The sequence below is a fragment of the Mauremys reevesii genome, linkage group 12 (genome assembly GCF_016161935.1).
Source record: "Mauremys reevesii isolate NIE-2019 linkage group 12, ASM1616193v1, whole genome shotgun sequence".
Taxonomy (NCBI): Eukaryota; Metazoa; Chordata; order Testudines; family Geoemydidae; genus Mauremys; species Mauremys reevesii.
Genome location: NC_052634.1, coordinates 13,065,446 through 13,084,744, shown reverse-complemented (window position 1 = coordinate 13,084,744; position 19,299 = coordinate 13,065,446). Strand labels below are relative to the sequence as shown.

The 19,299-nt window shown below is 44.9% G+C and overlaps 1 protein-coding gene and 1 long non-coding RNA gene across 10 annotated transcripts in view; one reads left to right on the top strand and one right to left on the bottom strand.

Moving 5' to 3' along the window:
• The first annotated feature begins 1,708 nt into the window (after positions 1 to 1,708).
• Positions 1,709 to 6,101, top strand: LOC120375863. 3 transcript variants are annotated; one of them, XR_005586846.1, is made up of 4 exons: positions 1,709 to 1,752; positions 2,421 to 2,554; positions 3,740 to 3,908; positions 5,458 to 6,101. It is a non-coding gene; the product is annotated as an uncharacterized LOC120375863 (long non-coding RNA). The 3 variants fall into 3 exon arrangements; XR_005586845.1 differs by having other exon boundaries at positions 3,696 to 3,908; XR_005586847.1 differs by having other exon boundaries at positions 1,709 to 1,830; positions 3,696 to 3,908.
• Positions 6,102 to 8,137: 2,036 nt separating this feature from the next.
• The window catches only part of APLP2 (amyloid beta precursor like protein 2), a 68,472-nt gene continuing 57,310 nt past the window's right edge, over positions 8,138 to 19,299 (bottom strand). For 2 of the 7 annotated variants that reach the window (XM_039496637.1, XM_039496641.1), the window contains 7 exons: positions 18,542 to 18,641; positions 15,539 to 15,712; positions 14,836 to 14,871; positions 12,061 to 12,143; positions 11,061 to 11,135; positions 10,461 to 10,616; positions 8,138 to 9,658 (listed from right to left, as the gene is read on the bottom strand). In XM_039496637.1, coding sequence (XP_039352571.1) covers positions 9,557 to 9,658; positions 10,461 to 10,616; positions 11,061 to 11,135; positions 12,061 to 12,143; positions 14,836 to 14,871; positions 15,539 to 15,712; positions 18,542 to 18,641 — 726 coding nt within the window. In that variant the 3' untranslated portion in view covers positions 8,138 to 9,556. The remainder of the gene's footprint in view (positions 9,659 to 10,460; positions 10,617 to 11,060; positions 11,136 to 12,060; positions 12,144 to 14,835; positions 14,872 to 15,538; positions 15,713 to 18,541; positions 18,642 to 19,299) is intronic. The other 5 variants (XM_039496639.1, XM_039496643.1, XM_039496638.1 and 2 more) reach the window with 3 other exon arrangements.

Below are 19,299 nucleotides of genomic sequence, written 5' to 3'. Positions count from 1 at the left end.
AGGTGGCCTCCTGGCTTGAGAAAGGGCCAAAGAAGGGGCTGGAGAGTTTCAGTTTGGAGCTGGCTGGGGAAATGGAGGGGGGCCCAAATGGGGCTCTGGCCTCCCTGCCCCAAGATGGACCTGACTTAGGGGGTCCTGTTTCCTGTATCTACATGCTCTGTTTTGGACCGTGTTCCTGTAGTCTAATAAACCTTCTATTTTACTGGCTGGCTGAGAGTCACATCTGACTGCAGAGTTGGGGGTACAGGGCCCGGTGAGAAGAGGGGATGCTGAATGCTCCGAGGTCAGACCCAGGAAGGTCGAAGCTGTGTAAGCTTCTTGCCCTGGAGACAGTCTGCTCACAGAGAGGAGGCTCCCCCAGAGTCCTGACTGGCTTCCTATGGAGTAGTTCCAGAACATTGCCCGGTGACTCCGTGACAGTCCCCTCTATCTTCCCTGTGAATTTTCTTTCTGGCCCTGCCACATCAGTTAGGCTGACCCACCCAAGGACTGTATTGCTCAGTTGATAAGTAAGGTGAAGGGGAAGAAGTTGGTTCCTCCAGATCGATCGATCAATTTCATGTCAAGCTGCTGCTGCAAATCTTGGAGTTGAATGGGATTTTTAAACTCTTGTAGAATCAAAAATTCTTTAGCTTTGGAAGAGACTGTTTTGGAAAGTTCTTCCTGTGAGGGGGTCCTAAGTCCAGGCTCAAATCAAAGATGGAGTTTACATCCGGTTGCCATGGAGAAAGGGGGCCATGAAGACCGGCTGATATGCCGTACCTTAGGAAGCAAATTCACAGGTAAGCCAGAATTTTAATTTTCTCTTGGTATCAGTAACATAAACCACTATTCTAACAATTTCCATAGACAGCCAAGAAACACTACATTAAATTATAATAAAAAGACAGAAGCTGTTCCCTTCCCCATCCAGGGGAAGGTCTCTAACACTCGTCCAATAACAGTGATGCTCAGATGCTATGCATGATCCTAGCCGAAAGCCGAGAAGTGATAGAATTTTCCCTTCCATTCTCGGTCTAAAACCACTGCTTGCTTACCGCTGATTCCCAGTACATTATTTATTAGCTTCCAAGGGTTCGAGTTAGTGAGATTTTTTTACGCTTCCCAATATACGTGTTCCGCATTTAACTCCCCTTACCCTTCACATTCCCTTTGTAACTATTTACGACTAGGTTTGTAAGTTATTGTGTGTTGCAAACAAAGGCTTCTGCTTCCAGCATTTGATCAGTACAGTGAAATCCTAAAGCTGAATCTGTGCCATCACAATAACGGCCATGGGTGAGATGCTGATGCCAAATACAGGGGTGTGACTGCTTTGCAGTCCAAAACCCAGATGTTCATTTGTTGAAACCAATGGAAGTTAGGAGCCTAATTACCTGTGAGGCGAGGCTAGGTTCTTTTCTCCAGAAAATAACATACCACTTTATTTTAACAGATTTCTTTTGTGCTGTACCCACAGTGGGGATGGCTGGACTGGGACCAGACAGATGATGGAAACACCATGTTCAGCACCAAGTGCGTCAGCTGGCACTACACGGCTGCTCTCATCATTGTTGCTTTCAATTACACAATTGTTTTCTGGCATGAGCTGGGTGAAGTGGGGGAATAATGTGGTGTGTGTGTATATTATACTAACTAGCCATGGTGCTAGTCAATGACCTCACAATACACACCCCTGGACAGGGGGCTGGATTCACAAAAGGACTTAGGCTGGTACGCACATTCAGACCTCGCGTGCTGGATTGGGCCCCTGTAAGTGAGATGACCCAAAACAGAGGAGGAGTTGCTGCCTCATAACTTGTAACCCAGGTGTCTGGGTACTCACGTGGGGTGTGTGAGACCCCCCCCCCCCAGCTCAAGTTCCCCTTCCACCTATGGGGCAGCAGGGATTTGAAGTGGGATCTGCCATCTCATGTCAGGGCCCTAACCAATGGGCTGTGGCAGTGCTTCTCAACCAGGGCTCGGGGGGACCTGTGAGCAGGTTTCAGGGGGTCTGCCAAGCATGGCTGGTATTAGACTTGCTAGGCCCCAGGTCAGAAAGCCGAAGCCTTGCTACGCAGGACTGCAGCCAGGGGCCCCAAGTCCCACCACCCAGGGCTGAAGCCCGAGCAACTTAGCTTTGCATTTCCCACTTTAGCATGGGGCCCCAGGCAATTGCCCTGCTTGCTACCCCCTAACGCCGGCCCTGGCGTTTATATGCAGAAAAATAGCTGTGGCACAACTGGGCCGTGGAGTTTTTATAGCATGGTGGAGTGCAGCTCAGAAAGGAAAAGGTTGAGAACCCCTGGGCTAGGATAGTCTGAGCTGGTGAAGCTGTTCCACCGGCTCCTGGGCCTCCCAAGTGAGTGCTCTAAGCAGTGGGCTACAGCATCACTCAGGGTTTTGTGCTTAGTCTCAATTATTTCATTATTGCTAAACAGGGAAACAGCTTTGACAAGAGCCTGAGGGAGACCCTGCCCCTATCAGGGCTTAAGGTTCCCACCAGAGCCCAGGACAAATCCCTTTTCTCCAGCGGGTACAGGGGAGGCTTGAAGCAAGGTGTCCCATATCCCAGGTAAGTACCCTGACTGCTGCACTGAAAGTTACAAGGACCGTCTCCCTTCCCCTCAAGCTTCTTGCTAAAACGGCATAGGTGCCTAATGCCAAGAGAGGGTTTGCAGCCCACAATAGCAAAGGCCCTGCCTTGCTGCAGTCCAATCTCAGAGAGGGGTGGGACTTAGTGCACACCCTTAGCTGGCACCTGCCATTGGCTAGCTTTGGGTCAGCAACCTTTCTGAAGTGGTGTACCAAGTCTTCATTTATTCACAGTAATTTAAGGTTTCGTGTGCCAGTAATACATTTTAATGTTTTTAGAAGGTCTCTTTCTATAAGTCTATAATATATAACTAAACTATTGTATATAAAGTAAATAAGGTTTTTAAAATGTTTAAGAAACTCCATTTAAAATTAAATTAAAATGCAGCGTGAGTGAGTGCCACTGAAAATCAGCTCACGTGCCACAGGTTGCCTGCCCCTGGGCTAGCTTATGCCAGGTGCAACCTGGCATGCTGGCTTTTGTGAATCCCCATCTAAGGTTCTCTTCCTATTCAGTGTGCCGGGACCCTAAGCACTAAACTCAAGCTTCCTGCATCTCAGTGATTTTCCAGGTGCCTAAAATGGTAGGCCAGGCACTGCTCAACATCACTGTACTGAAGTTTGTTTGTGAATGTAGCCCTGAGGGGGGTCTATCCTTGCTTTGCCGCATGGACTGAATGGCTGTTGGTTTCAGGCACTGTTACACACCGGTGTCCAGAGAGGAATAAAATCTAAAGCAAACAATTAAAGAGAGAGAGAGAGACAAATGGATCAAATGCTTCCTATTGGCTGATGTTCTAAGAGTGCAGAAAACCTTTAAATAAGAGCTTAATGCTACTGACAATATGTAAATGCATCCCAGTTGCAAAACCACTAGTTAAACCAATCAAGTGGCAGGGGAGCACCATGTCAGCCCAACTCCACTGGAAAGGTTGATCTAGTTTGGGAGATATTCTGCAGTGAAATACCTTTACATCTCAGGCATCAGTACAGAATATTACCTTTTCCTATACAAATGTGGCAGGATTTCAAGACCTGTGTGAATTTGTGGGAGGGAATGTCCCTTGTTCACCTAGTACACAAGATGTGCTAATTGTGCCTTATCAATATTCATTTTACAGCTGCCTTAAGTGGACACTCATTCCTATCCTTCCCACCTCCACAGATCAGATGAGTGTATGAAGAAGCAGCTCAGATGGTTCCTCTTCTGAAAGACTAAATGGAGTTCTGCAGGGGGATTTGCTGCAGTTCTACTCTGCAATGCGACTCCATAAAAAGCATGCTAGGGCTCTGTCATCTCTGAATTTCCACACCAAATTGTGCTCACTTTACAGGTAAGTTAGATCTAGCTGGCAGCTGTTCATGTTCAGGCTGAGATCTGAAATGATTATAAATAACTCAGTAGCCAAGGGCCCGCAGTCATTCTAGGCACTGTTCACACATGCAGTAAGACAGTGCCCATCCCAAAGAATTTACAGTCTAGCAGAAGCAAGTGGAGTTGGGAGCAGAATAAAGCACAGTGGTCTGCGCAGGGCAGTAGCTACACCTGTGGCTAGTTTCTTCTCTTCCCCCCACCCCACCCCCAAGTAACATGCAAAAGGGTGAGGGGAAATGAATCTGGACAGGTATTTAATGTGTGTTATATATTAAAGCATGCTGAGGTCTTCCCTTCTTTAAGCATCACCAGAAAATAAAGATTCTGCAGTTTCAGTTCTGCCTGCATTAGCCCCTGTGCAACTCTGGTTATCTGACAGGAACTTTAATGATTCTGTTGAAGGTGCATGAGAAGGGCTAGATTCCAGCCTACTCTCCCATAACACTGTTGGGTTAAGGGGAAAGTACAAGGCAGCACAAATTTATTAGAATCACTAAAATTGAGCAGCTCAATCAATTAATAAAAACTAAAGCTGGTTAGAAAATTTCCAAATGTTTATTCACCTGCAAAAAACCAAACTATTTTGTAGGAAAGGGTCAATTAAGATGAATTGTTTCACTTAAGGCTTGAACTGAAAAATTCAATTGTGAAAAATTCTGGTTCAAAATGACTTGAAATTTAAGCTAGTTATAGCAAAAAAAATTAAAATGGGCAAGGTTTAAACAAAACTTTTTGACCCAAGCTGAATTTTAGGGATTTTCAGTTGGCAAAAGTTTGAATTTTCATCCTAATTTGGGTGAAGAAAATGGATATAAAAGTCACAGGATTGGAAAAAGTAGTAAGAACAACCAACCTCCCCCTTCCAATTTCATTCATACATTGCAGAGAACCAAATTTCATGTGCTCAGATACCATGTTGAGTATGGTATAAATTGCCACGTTAAAGTACTTAGGCACTCTAAAGGGGAAGTTCCTCCAATTGCCCTCTTCAGTGTAGCCTTTTAAAAACCAAATTCCTGATTGTGCTGTGATAGGTGGCTCTTGGGTATGTTCTGATTCTGCTATGTTTGATTAACAGAGCAAGCTCATGGTGAATGCCATCTTCTACCTTGCTGGGTCTCATGGGTGTTCTATGCTCACTCCTAGCCACCACCAAGACTGGTGTTAGACAGGACAAAAATTATCTTCCATCGGTAGTCCTTGCTCCTACAGTGGAGAGTGCAAAGTTGTTCTGTCTTTTGTGCTGTCTAGTTCTCAAGATGATGGCATTATCTCCCAAGGGCAGTTGTGAAAGCTCCATGGCCTAAGTTTCCTTAACGGAGATCACACTCAGGATAATTTATGCTTAGGTCAGTTGTGGATGGCTTACCAATGATCTTAAAAAAAAAATTAATTATTAGCTTTGACCCTGCACTGAAACCAATCATAAGACATTCATTTTGAGTATGTGACATCTATAACAGACCTGGATTCAAGTCTGATGCATAATATTTTATGACCTGTTGCAGGTGGGGGTGAAACCTAAGCCCTAACTTTGGATCCAGATGTCAACACCCATCATTTGGGGGTGTTTCAGACCATTATAGTGAAGGTCCAGCTGTCAAACAAGGCTTAGATGAGGAGCTACAATATCATTTGAAGTGAAACTCACCATTTAAATGAGTTGTGACAAGCCAACAGAAGGCGTTCTTTAGGACAGCATCTGCTCTTTTCTACAGACTCCGAATAATTCATCCACAACATGGCACTTCTGAGTGACTAGCCCTTCTTTAAGGCTGTTGGATGAACACTAATAGTACCCCATCTATTTTAACCTTTACATCATCTCTTCTCTCCTCACCCTGACTCCCACTAAATGCTGTTGATGCTGGTGTGCTCAGATCCGAGTCCAAGAAAGATTAACTCCTAAAATCCAGTTTTGGAACCAGATGTGGGAATGGCAATGACTCCACAAGCCGTTTTAGCACGATGCAGGAGAGGCAAAGTTTATGCATGAGGTCACAATTCATAGAGGGAAGGGTGAGGGCAGCAACATACAAAACTCCAGGAGAGCTGAGAGCCCTGGAGGCCATTCATTTAAATGTATAGTGAAAGGGAGACATTCAGCACATGCCTATCACGTTATTAAAACGGAGAAGGGCTGCTATATTGATTTAAAGGCATTTTTAGTTTGTTCTTAGCATTCTGGAGACATTTAAAAGGTGCCAAGTCAAAGTTTTGACACCAAGACAGGAGGTTTAAGGGCTTGTCAGTCCTTGTATTCCAGAATGAATTAACAGAGGGGATGCGACAGCTCCCTTCACTTCTACACAACAGCCTTCACAACTCTTGTATACAATATAGCCTGCTAGCATGGATTTAAACTAAAAACATCAGAACTAAGCTCTCCCAGGGTGGAAGTTAGAGCTCGATCATTGTACTATAAAAATCCCCAGTTGTATCTGTCCCTGCCAGCTAGAGGGGTGGGTGGAGGGCTGAGCAGTCAATGGCTGGGCCAGCTTGCTTTAGAAGTCACCTTTTCTGTAAAGGGTGTCCAAGATGTGGTGCTCATGTCCATTTCAGATTAGGTGGGTGCGCTTGCCCCATGCACCAGTGTCAGAAGTTTTTCCCTTAGCAGTATCCATAGGGGGACAGGCTCTGATACCCTCTGCAGTGGTGCGGCTGGCTCCCCTGACCCTCAGGTCCTTCTTACCAGAAACTCCAACCATGGGGAAGGAGGCTGAATCCCCACAGATTCCAGGAGTACCATGCTGCTGGCCATTGGCCCAGAGGCCACAGGGTCAGTTGTGGTGCAGGTGAAGTCAACAGTACCACGGGTGTCAGGGCCTGTCCTGCTACAGGGGACTCCTGATCAGCACCAGAGTTGTAAGCAGAAAGGACACTGCAGTGTGACCATGACCAGCTGGCCTGGCAGCCCTCCTCCCCAGTGTGCCAGCTGCTGTGCCACAAGGCCCACCTGTCCAACTGGGATGAGTTTCTCCTGCAGGACCCTGGGGATCTTCAGCATTTGGCCAATCTGCAGCAGTAGACCGGTAATCTAAACCTCACATGCTGCTTGACTTGTACTGGGATCTAGAGCAGGCTGGTCATCAGTAAAATCTCCCTGATCAAGGGGATTTGTGTCTCAGTGACAGGTGCCAGCGGGCAGGTGACTGGTGACCCTGTTCCACTGACTGGTTGCAGGACTGGTGCCAAGGCATTGGAGACATGACCTCGGGGGCTTCTTGGCCAGGGACAGGGAGGGGGAGGAGAATCAGTGGCAGCTTGGGGACTGCACTGCTCAGGGCCGAGTCAGACCTCTGCTCCTGTAATGAGTCAGCACCGACTCAATCAGGAGTGCTCAGAGAGGGAGGTCTCTCCTTTTTCATTCTGGGTTTGAACAACTTACATATGTGACACTTGTAGCTTGTGTCCTCCTAGCCACCTTAAACAGCTAACGCAGCCTAGGGACAGGGCATGAGTCCTGTCCAGGAGCAACCAACACTAAGGGTAAATACTAAACTATTTTACAAAGAAATGGTGGTGAGACACACTGAACTAAGTGAAAGCTAGCCAAGGCAGCAAGAAGCAACTGAGGGTGGGGAGGAGCCAGTGGCACCCCTCATACTGTGCCCTCTGGGTGCCAGCCAGTGCCCTATGGATGCGATTAAGGGAAAAACTTCCAGCACCCATGCATGTGGCAAGCACACCCCCCAAATATGGAATGGACATGAGCAAGCACTCAAAGAACAGTGTAGTTCTGGCACTTCTTAGGGAGCATGCCAGCATCAGCCTGTACCCAGGGAATGAATTTGGCATTTCAGAACTAGCTAACTTGGAATGTATTTTGGAAACAATCTGAACATGAACAGCAGCCATGGCTCAGACATTGGAGCACTTGGTTTGTTAGACAGCTGCAGCCTGAAGACAGACAGCTCTAGAGTAGTCCTCACTGTTGGTTTACATCACTTTTGTCCCCTTCCCTCCACAAAGGTTAGCAGGGGCCAAGTGTGCTGTGGATGCTCTTTGTGGTGGGGAGAATACTTCCCCCTCAATAGCAGTGAGCAGCCGTCCTTTCCTTCAAGGACTAACTATGAACTGGAGTTGTAGGTGTGCAAAAAAGGAAAAAAACTCCCCTGGGCTTTGACAAGGGCAATGAGGGAAAAAGACAAGATCCTGAATGCCCATGAATAAAGAAAGGAATCGATCTGGAAGTTAAAGTGTTTATTGATGTGTTTAAACTTTGTACATTCCCCACAGACCACATTAAGGAGTTTGCAGGTTAAGTTAAATCTGTGCATAGTGGGAAGAGACATGAAAGGGGGGGAACAAAACAAAGTCACAGGAAAATAGAAAAAAAATACACCACAGGTTACCAGAACCTCCAGATTTAAAAAAAGCCATGAGCATTAACATCAACTATACAAGCATTACAAAGACATAATGGTGAATGGAACACCCCGCTGCTCTCCTCAGGGTCTATGCATCCAGTTTTGTGTAAAATAGGCAGTATCCATTTCCTCTCTCCCCCCACCCCCAACTTGAAGTAAAATCCCATGTTATTCAGCTCCCCAAATGCTTGATTATTGCAAAGCTTGGGCATTCTCTGAGCATGCACACAACTCCAGAACAGCCCAGCCTCATCAGAAAGAGATGCAGAGCTCCAAAATCTCCATTTAGAGACTACTTACCATGTGGTGGGGGGAGGGTGGACTGGAGAAAGTTACAAAGTAGTAGCAACAGGGCACTGCTAATGCCAGATGGGCACTGAAGGAGGCTGGTTAGAGGATCAGAAGGAGGGATTTAAATTCAATATCAGACTTCCAACTGTACAGCAAGACTGAATTAAGAAGATAAGGGGAATGCGCAGACTCCAGAACAACCATGTTCTAACATTCCACTAGAATGGCTATAAACAAAGATGCTAGAAGCCTTTTAACTCCTTGCCTCCAGGGAGTCTAGATTCCTAGAAACCACACCGCTATGCCACAGAAGTGCACAGATCACTGGCAGGCAGCAGGGGATTTTTATAAAGCTGGCTGTTAACAATATTTTTGAATTGCACCCATAGTTAATGTTCTCACAGCTCCTAACCCTATTTAATCTCTTTGCAACTTCTGGCAAAATTCACTTTAAAAAAAGGAATACTGCTTTATATATAAAAGCCAAAATGACCCAAGAGCCACAAGTGTCTCCTTTATACAATGTGGCCGGTACAAATGACCTTCAATATACAAGTGGTCTATCAGAAATAAAAATCAACATTTCCCATTTATATATATAGCGCTTGTATCAGACGACAATACAACAGAACTGGGATTTTTCAGATTAATTTTTAAAAAAAGAAAAACTACATCTCAGTCAAATATCTGCAATAGATCCATTTTTCCCATTTAAGAAGATTTATATATCATATATTGTTATATTATCATTTCTTCACCCATTTAAAAGAATGGAAATTGCAACTCTACAGTAGTAATTATAGTCTTAATGATCCAGGAGTTCTGAATGTAAGATGAAGTCCTCTTGAAGTAACTGTTGGTCAGTAGTCGATCCAAAACACTGGACCATTTTGGCCCTCCCTGCCTTGCCCCTTTGCTGGTCAGGGCTGCTGTATTTTCATATCCTTTAAATCTGCATCTGCTCCAGGTATTTGTAAGTTGGGTTCTCATAGCCATGGTTCTGCATCTTGTTCAGATGCCGCTCCTCTGGGGTAAGCATTGGGTCAACCTTAAAGAGACCAGACAGTTACCAAAGTCAATGGAGTCCCCACAGCAATTTGCAGGTTTAACTTCTTCGCAACTATGGTTATCGGGAAGGTGCTAAAACTATAGGTGGCAAGATATAACAAATACCATCAGCCACTGGAAGCAGCTTGTTTATTATTCCCTGACAAGAGGTGCAGTAGCTGAAAAGTTCAGTTCTCATTGTTTCAGAAAAACCTGTCTAGCTACCAAGGCCTTCTCTTGCTTGTCTTCTGCCCCAGATTGAGCAGGGGATAGAGAAGGATGTTTCTTTAGGTCACTTAAACAGCATGTTACAAATATGACCCTCACGCCCATGTGAAACAGATCAGAACTTTGCATGCTGAGGAAAGAGGTAAAGCAGCCCATCTGCAGCCACGCTAAGTCACCATTACAGCTAGGATAAAATCAAGTTGCTGCTGCCTCCCAGCTCCATGCACTGTAATAGTTGCTACATAATGTGGAGGGTGAATTACTATAGATCAGACCTGTTTATTCCCTTGCTCAAGATTTCAGCTTGAAAGCTCATTTAATGCCAAATCTCATCTTCCGACAGACAAGAACACCTAATTGAATTCTTTGTGATTAGTGAATCCAACTGTTAAGTGGCAGATCCCAGCATGACACACTAATGAAAAAATACCTGCGTGCTAAGACATAAGCCACAACCCTGTAGGTGCTGAGATGCTTAAATCTGAGGATATTGCACAAAGGGGTGTCAGCATTGAGTTAGCTTGTGATGCTAACAGTTACCCTGCTCGGTTAGTATAGCGGAAGCTGTGTCTCACCTCCACAATCCCATGGCTGATGGTCCCATACTGCCTCTTCCTTAGCATCACCAAGCTGATGACTATAACTGTGGCTATGGCAACTGCGATCACCAAGAGACCGATGAGGGCACTGCTGCTCAAACTGAAATCCTCACGAAGGGAACTCTCATTATCCTGCAGAGAAAGAGGAGGGGGTGGGAAAGGAGATACTTAAATGCAACCCTAGGAGGTAGCCACCAATAAGGTCTTAAACCATCTGTGATATGGAGACATGAGTGATTATGCTTGGCAGCCTGAATATTTAACATCTCCCTGCCTGGTAAAAAGGGACTCCAACTCAAAAGGGTTTCCCACAAGATGCTGACCCATGCCGGTTATGGGTCCCACAAGGCATTTTAAACAAGTCAGTGTCATCCTCTTTATTGGTAGCTACTTAGAACTGTAGTTCTAGGGAAGAAATCAGAGCAACGCCACTCCCTGCAAGATGTCAGCAGGGTTCCGCCATTCCCAAAACTTTAGCGACATCTCAGAGTAAGTGGAGACACAAACACCAGACGTTGAAATTGATTTTAGGATTCACTAACGGCTATTCCCTTTTTTGGGTGGCCACATACATACCGGCTCATCCACCAGTCCACCGACTCGCTCTGCATTGAAAATCATTTCCTTCACATCAAGGGTTTCATCAATTACCTGAAAACAGTCACGAAGGCATTTTATACAAGGAGCCAGGAACAACAGGCACAGGATCGCATGGTTGGAGAAGAGACCTTTACTGCACAATGAAGCAGAGTGCTTCTGCTGGGTCAACAGCCACTCAGCTCTGCTAGATCCCCATCATCTTCTCACCCTCTCATGAGAAGGGGATAGCCATCAGCCATTTATAGTCACATGCCAGCGCCACAACATGCAGGAATAGTTAACTGAGGCCAAGATGAGAATATCTCAAGGACCTTTGTTCAACTGCAGACATTTGCTATGGGCAAATCAGCTGTGTTACAAATCTATCCTCCTGGCTTTAAAATGAATTTAGAAGTCAAACCCCAGTGTTGATTTTACCCAGGTGGCTGCAACTAGAATTCAGCTCATTCATTCCACTGAAGATCGAACCAATCTTAACAGTAAACAATCTTTCCACTGTCACTGTAACTGTCTTTCAGTTTTAATGTACAGCAAAGCCTGTTATACTGAAAAAAGTCACCAAAACCATCAGCTGCTTTGTAGACATGGTCTTATTGTAGAGGTGGACAGAACAGCACTCAGTACATTTGATGTGGTCTTAAGACAGGCAGCTGCCTAACAAAGGTGGGTCTTCAGCAGGTTTCACTGTCTATCAAAGAGCTCTGGTTTCTATCTAGGGAAGCCATTTCTAAACCAGACACCAAGTCATTCTACAACTGGGGATCTGGATCTCCCCCTTCCCTTGTCCTCCCACACTTGCAACACTAAACAGTATTAGGGAACTATGTTAGTCAGAAAACCGCAACTCCCCTGCACCATATGGATAATGAATACACTGACATTCCGTGAGCAGGAAAAAGGCATGGAAATAAGCCACTAATGTTAATTAGTCTCCAAGTGCAGTTGTGCTTTAGAAAAATACAGGCAGAGGGCTTACCACATTCTCATCCACTTTGTTCTTGCTGTTAATCACTTTCTCTTCAGCCCCGATCAGTCCATCCAGATCAGCCATGCCAGAACCTACACCAAAAATGTTAAGTATTACATTTGATGTAGGCAGATGCCACTCATCAGAGCTTAGTGGCAACTAGGAAAGGATTGCCTACTCTCTGCAGTGCTGTCGCTGCTAGTGAGATTCAGAGCACAGGCTGCCACTTACTAGCCCTTCTTCATGCTATGCTTCAGGACAGGGAGCTTGTGTTAAGCTACAGTGAACAATCTGGGGGTTTCCTGACTGATGAAGACAAATGTGGTAGGTGTGACTGGAGCGGGGAGGATGCACAAAAAGGTGTTGGGAGTGTAAAACCACACTATTCTGCTATTAAAAAAACGTATGGCAACAACTAAAGGGAGCGGAGGAGAACATTGCTGATCACCATGACTCCAGGAAGGCAGAACACACCCTCCTCTCCACGAACAGTGCACAGGGAGCACTTTACACAACAGCATGGTCAGCACCATCTCTGTCAAGATCAAGCACATCAGCAAGTGCCTCAGGAACAGGAGTCGCAAGGTCACCCAGCACATCACTGGGCACAGGCCCAAAAGCAATCAATCCCAGAGAAAGGGAGGAGAAAATGATATGCTAGTCCTTGTATCAGAATATATCTCATCCATGACTAGGCTGAAATCTACTGTGGGCTGCAAAGGAGGAGAACATCAATTAACAGGCTGCTCTGCATAAACAGTTTGATCTGGAGCTTTTATAAATAGATCAGATCAACAACAGAAAAGGCTGATGCAACACAACTTAGGTCTACAGCTAACAACCTGGGAGATGGCAAGCATCAAATATCAGGGCATGTCAAACAAGTGTCCTTCACAACACCTATGACAAAGCAAAGGGGACAATGGGGCTGAAATCCAAACTCAGCTGAGCCTCCGCTTCAGAGAGGGGCATGTGGGGGAAATATTTCCTACAGCACTTAATACTTCTAATTGACTGAACGCACCTCTCTGCAGTTGCTGAGTTTGCAGCCTGGCTAATGCATTATATTTGCTGCTGGAGTTGTTGCAAGTTCTCTGATGAGGGGGAGGAAAGGAGAGTTGGCTCCAGGGCAAGCCTTCACCGTGACAGCTTTTATTGCCTGGAAATGCCAAGGAAACTAATGCCTCACTCCAGCAAGGAGCGGCTAGGGTTTTACTGCATTCCTTTCCCCATACGCTTCTTTGGAGACATTCGGATTCTAGGCACAGCCACAGTCGCCTGTCACTTCCCAGGGCTGCATACGTGGGTACTGTTGCTGTGAAAGTCAATGGTTTAGAGTTTCTAGAGAACCATCTTGTCAATCCTGGCCTGGGGCTGCTCTGCCCAATTCTAAGGAGCCAGCATAGCAGTCCCTAAGCTGGGAATTCAGCTGCTATGACAAGTATTGCCATTTGGTATAGTGCTGTGCACTGTTTAATAGCCCCAGCTTCTTGGAGCTCAGAGATGCAGCTGATTATATTATATACATCCCTAGAAAACAGCAGCTTTTAATGGAATATCCTGAAAGAGGGAGAATGTAGGGCCTGATCCTCTGCCACTGAAGTCAGTGGGAGCTTTGATATTTACTTAAATGGGAAACGATTGGCCTGTTCTTTGCTTCTTGAAATCAATGTCAAAGTACAATGTCCACATTCAGTCAGTCGGCTGCCAATTGTTCCAGACCACGAATGGAGTTCATTTCAGTTGCAGTTAAACAAATATTCAAAAATGAAATGAGTTACAGGCCATCCAGCCTTTGGACTACAACAGTAACTTGTGTTAAACAGTCATAAAAAAAGTGGACCCCTTCGGAAGTTTTGCAGCAAATTTAGAATCAAAAGCAGATTGAAGCAAATGGGATCACTTCCAGCATGCTACATGAGCACAACTAAACAGCAACGGTCTTCATACATAAACTTTACTACAAGACTTGCCTTCTCCTAGAGAACGTGCACACAGACTAGTTGATAATTACTATAGAATCAGACCTGGCTTAACAAATTCAAGCAATTTGTTTAGTGTCAGTTCTCCACCTCCCTTACAGCCTAGTCAATTCCCCTTCAGCCAGAGTCCTTTGCTACATGAATTAAGCAAGAGCTAGTAATGTAGGTACACCGATAAGCAGAAACAGATGAACAGTGAGAACTAGCACAGTACAAAGAAATTCTAGATGTTAAAAAGGGAAGATGCAAACGACACTATAAAGTAGAGTGGATGAATGAATCATTTGCCTGCATGGTACTAGGTCCCACTAGATACATGCCCTGTTGGGTATTGTTTGAGTGCCAGAGTGATTCCTCACCCTCTCTCCAGAGTTGCTCACTCCTGTCTTAGTGCTGTCACCAGGTAGGAGGAACAGACACTACAGTACACAAGACAGTCTGTATTTGCATTTACCTTCCATGCTGTCAAATTTCTTTGAACCAGTGCTAAACATTTCTCAAAATACGATGGTGTAAACTGCTACACAATTCCCATGGGGACTGCTACACCTCAACTGCTTTTGGGGGCAAAGTAACTAATTATGCATTCCTAGAATCCCTGTGATAGGCTGGCAAAAGGTCACTGAGGCAGTCAAGCTAACCTGTTTCTTTAGAATACAGGGCTTGGCTAAGTCAGCCCTGGTCATCTACACAGAGAGAAAGAAGGTGAAAAGATGAGATTGTGAAACTAAAAATGAAGCTACCAAACACTGTAAAGGTAGGGGAGTGATGGGAGACACTGAGGGAGCAGCTTAGAACCAACCTTTTTTCATTGGATGGTACAAATCCGGCTGAGGATCTAGCAGGAGGGAAAACAAAAACAAAAATAGCAGAAAAAGGAGATTAAGAGAGAAAGGAAAAAAGGCTTGTGCGTGATTTCTGACGGACCCTGGATAAAGCTTTTATTTTACAGCTTTGTTATAGCTTAGTCTGTGTTCAAGCATTTTAAAAAATATTAAAAAGCCACACAAATGCCAGCTGTCAAGACCCTTTGATTAAAAAGAATCCCCCATAGCCCTGCAGCAGTTTGGCAACACAGTTCAATGTTACACTGGAGCATTTTGGTTAGAGATAGAATTCCAGAATCAAGCCAAAAAAGCAAAAATTAGCACACCCTGCAAAGGGAAATTAATAGAACTCCAGAAATGGCCAACAGCATCGAAATGAAGGACAAGCTAAGATGGCTATTAGGGATTGCAGATTACTAGCTGCACTGGCTCTGTCCCAAACCAGCAGAGCATCTTCTGATGAGACGGACAGCTTAGGACCCTGCTTAGATTTTACATCATACAGGCAGCTTTGACGGTAGTGCTCTCATGAGTAATTCTGCATTTCTGGGGCAATTGCTTCAGCCCTGAAAGTTCACAGGGGGACAGAGCACACTACATTGCATGGGCTTTGATGTCAGTTTAAGCTGAATGTGTTCAGGTTCCCTAAAACAAATGCACACTTTTGGCTCTACGTACCTTCATTTCCAGGCAAGGCTGGGAAGGTCTTCACCTGGAATGGACGGAAGGGTTTGCCCTCCTGGAAGGGTATCTCTTCGCTTTCCTCAGAGCTGACTCGGACATCTACCTGGGACTCTGAGATGGAGGATGTGAACTGGTCCATGTCAGCACGCTGCTCCTGAAGCAGTTCATCTGTAAGGGTGAACAAGCAGCCAGGGAGAGGAGTAAGAAACTGCTTCCTATATTCCACGCAGTTGCTAGAACTCCTCATTGCTTTCAAGAACAATTTTTGCTCCTCTCAGAATTTAGTGGTGCTAGCTGGTAGTCTTTTATAGGGACAGTGACACAGAGACCCTAGTTTGCAGAGGCTGCAGCATGAATGTCTGCAATGGGAAACTAAGTTGAACCAACCTGAAAACTTCCTAGCCTCTCTCAAAGAATGTTTGAATCATCTTAATTAATAATTAATAATTAGAGATATACCTATCTCCTAGAACTGGAAGGGACCTTGAAAGGTCATTGAGTCCAGCCCCCTGCCTTCACTAGCAGGACCAAGTACAGATTTTTGCCCCAGATCCCTAAGTGGCCCCCTCAAGGATTGAACTCACAACCCTGGGTTTAGCAGGCCAATGCTCAAACCACTGAGCTACCCCACCATTGTCTGTATGGCCCGGGTTTTAGAAAGGCAATAGCTTCCTCCTATAGAAAACTCCTGCCATTTTGGTAATGTGCTGTGTAGCAGCAACATTCAGCTGGTCTTTAAGGACACTCAACACACCAGAATTAGGATTATAACTCAGCCAGCTAATGGTTTGTTCTTTAGACAATGCCAACTTGTGTCCCTTTGTTTCAACACCTTGCATTGCTTAAGGATTAGAATTCTCCCACAGGGTCTACCTAAATTTTCATATTGGTGCCCCTCAGTGTAATAGCTGAGTGCTTATGGAAGAGGGGTAGACTTTGAATAAAAGGGATTGAGTACATATAGACTGAGTCAGCTGGGGGGGAAAAGGAGGGATGCACGATCCTTTAAATGTAGTTGGTGTGGGGCAGTGAGGGAAGCTGGTCTTCCTGTGGGTTGTCAGACTTTTAAGACTTGTGTCAAGTCTGAAGGAGGATCCCCATCCTGAGCTATCAATAAAGACACTGGCTAGAGATAGTGGTACAATCTGAACCAAGAGACATTTGAGCTAAGGAGTGTATGGTGAGGGTGAATGAGAGTCTGACACTCCGATATAGGGCAGGGATCCGCTTGTACTCACTAATCTCCTTTCTACCCAAGAACAGGGAAGAAAGGAGGAGACTTAAGTTATTGCAACATTTTTGTAGACTTTTATAGCTTCACAGTTTAAAGCCAAAAGTGACCCTTTCCAAACAGCTTGTCTCCTATATAGCATAGGCCAGAGAATTTTTACCATTCAATGCCTGCATCAGCCAGACCACTTGTGGTTGAACTAGAGCATAGACTCTCAGAACCGGAAGGGACCTCGAGAGGTCATCTAGTCCAGTCCCCTGCACTCATGGCAGGACTAAGTATTATCTAGACCATCCGTGACAGGTATTTGTCCAACCTGCTCTTAAAAATCCCCAATGATTCCACAACCTCCCTAAGCAATTTATTCCAGTGCTTAATCACCCTGACAGTTCGGAAGTTTTTCCTCATGTCCAACTTAAACCACCCTTGCTGCAATTTAAGCCCAGTGCTTCTTGTCCTATCCTCAGAGGTTAAGAACAATTGCTCTCCCTCCCCCTTGTAACAACTTTTTATGTACTTGAACTGTTATGTCCCCTCCTGGTCTTCTCCAGACTAAACAAACCCAATTTTTCCATCTTCTCTCACAGGTCATGTTTTCTAGACCTTTAATCGTTTTTATTGCTCTTCTCTGGATCTTCTCCAATTTGTCCACATCTTTCCTGAAATATGGTGCCCAGAACAGAACACAATTCTCCAGCTGAAGCCTAATCACCATGGAGTAGAGTGGAAGAATTGCTTCTTATGTCTTGCTTACAATACTCCTGCTAATACATCCCAGAATGATGTTTGCTTTTTTCGCAACAGTGTTACACTATTGACTCATTTAGCTTGTGATTCACTATGATCCCCATATCCCTTTCCCCAGTACTCTTTCCTAGGCAGTACTTTCCCAGTTTGTATGTGTGCAACTGATTGTTCCTTCCTAAGTGCAGTACTTCAGACCATTTCTCCAGATCATTTTGAATTTTAATTCCAACTTCCAAAGCACCTGCAACCCTGCCCAGCTTGGTTTAGTCCACAAACTTTATAAGGGTACTCTCTATGCCATTATCTCAATCATTGATGCAGATATTGAACAGAACTGGACCCAGAACTGATCCCTGCTGGACCCCACACATTATGCCATTTCAGCATTGGTGTACCACTCTCTGGGAATGATTTTCAAACCAGTTATGCACCCACCTTATAGTAGGTCCATCTAGGTTGCATTTCCCTAGTTTATGAGAAGGTCATGCGAAACAGTATCAAAAGCCTTACTAAAGTCAAGATATACCACATCTACTGCTTCCCCCCATCCATAAGGCTTTTTACCCTGTTAAAGAAAGCTATCAGGTGGGTTTGACACGATTTGTTCTTGACAAATCCACGCTGACTGCTACTTATCACCTTATTATCTTCCAGGTGTTTGCAAACAGATTGCTTCATTATTTGCTCCATTATCTTTCCAGGTACAGAAGTTAAGCTGACTGTCTGTAATCCCTGGGTTGTCCTTATTTTCCTTTTTATAGATGGGCACTATATTTGCCCTTTTCCAGGCTTCTGGAATGTCTCCCGTCCTCCATGACTTTTCAAAGATAATTGCTAATGGCTCAGATATCTCCTGTCAGCTCCTTGAGTATTCTAGGATGCACTTCATCAGGCCCTGGTGATTTGAATCTTAGACAATGATCCTTCTGGGGCACACTTTGCCCTAAGAAATGCGGGCACCGTAGTTTTATTTTTTGGGCTATCCTAATGCATGAGCACCAGCAGAGAGAGATACTAACCGATCTCATCCTGGATTTCTTCAGCCACATATGGTACCTTGTAGAGCAGAGATAGGCTTTGATTCATCCTCTCTTCAATCACATGGAGGTGTGTCATCACCTGACAACACATAAGGGCCAATTTAAGAGCCATTGAAGGTAATACATCTGTATCATCTTACAGAAACAGGACCACAGGATTTGCCCTAAGAAATCAGACTGAATCCACTGGTCCATCAAGTCAGATATCCCAACTGTGGCACTGGCTTATACCATGCTCCACAGGAAGGCAGCCTCCACAAAGCAACAAACAAGCCATATGCACATTGGTGTAGGAAGTGGGATTCCTCCCTGGCCCCTGCTGCAATCAGTTTTCCCCCAGAAGCATACAACTTGATGCTTCTGATATACGTTAACTATGGTCAATATTAAATATTGTTTCATGTAACTGCAGACAATAAGTAAATTGAAAAGCCTGCCTCTGTTTGGCAGTGGAGACCCCTAAGTATGCTAAGGTGTACAGGGCAGAGCCTCTGTTCCAACAGACTGCACCTGAGTGCAGACCCAGAGGATGGGGAGAATGTTTACAAGGCAAACAAAAAGCATGGTTTTGGCAATACAACGCTGAGTCTACACACAGCTTCTGGGTAGACCAGGGTCTTGGTCATGCTGCTGCTTTACAAGTCACAAAACTGCCATGGTTTAGACTTTGTTCTAGCGGAATTTAAGTCCAATTTTCAAACAAGGACATCTAAATTAGGACATGGGGCATTTTATGC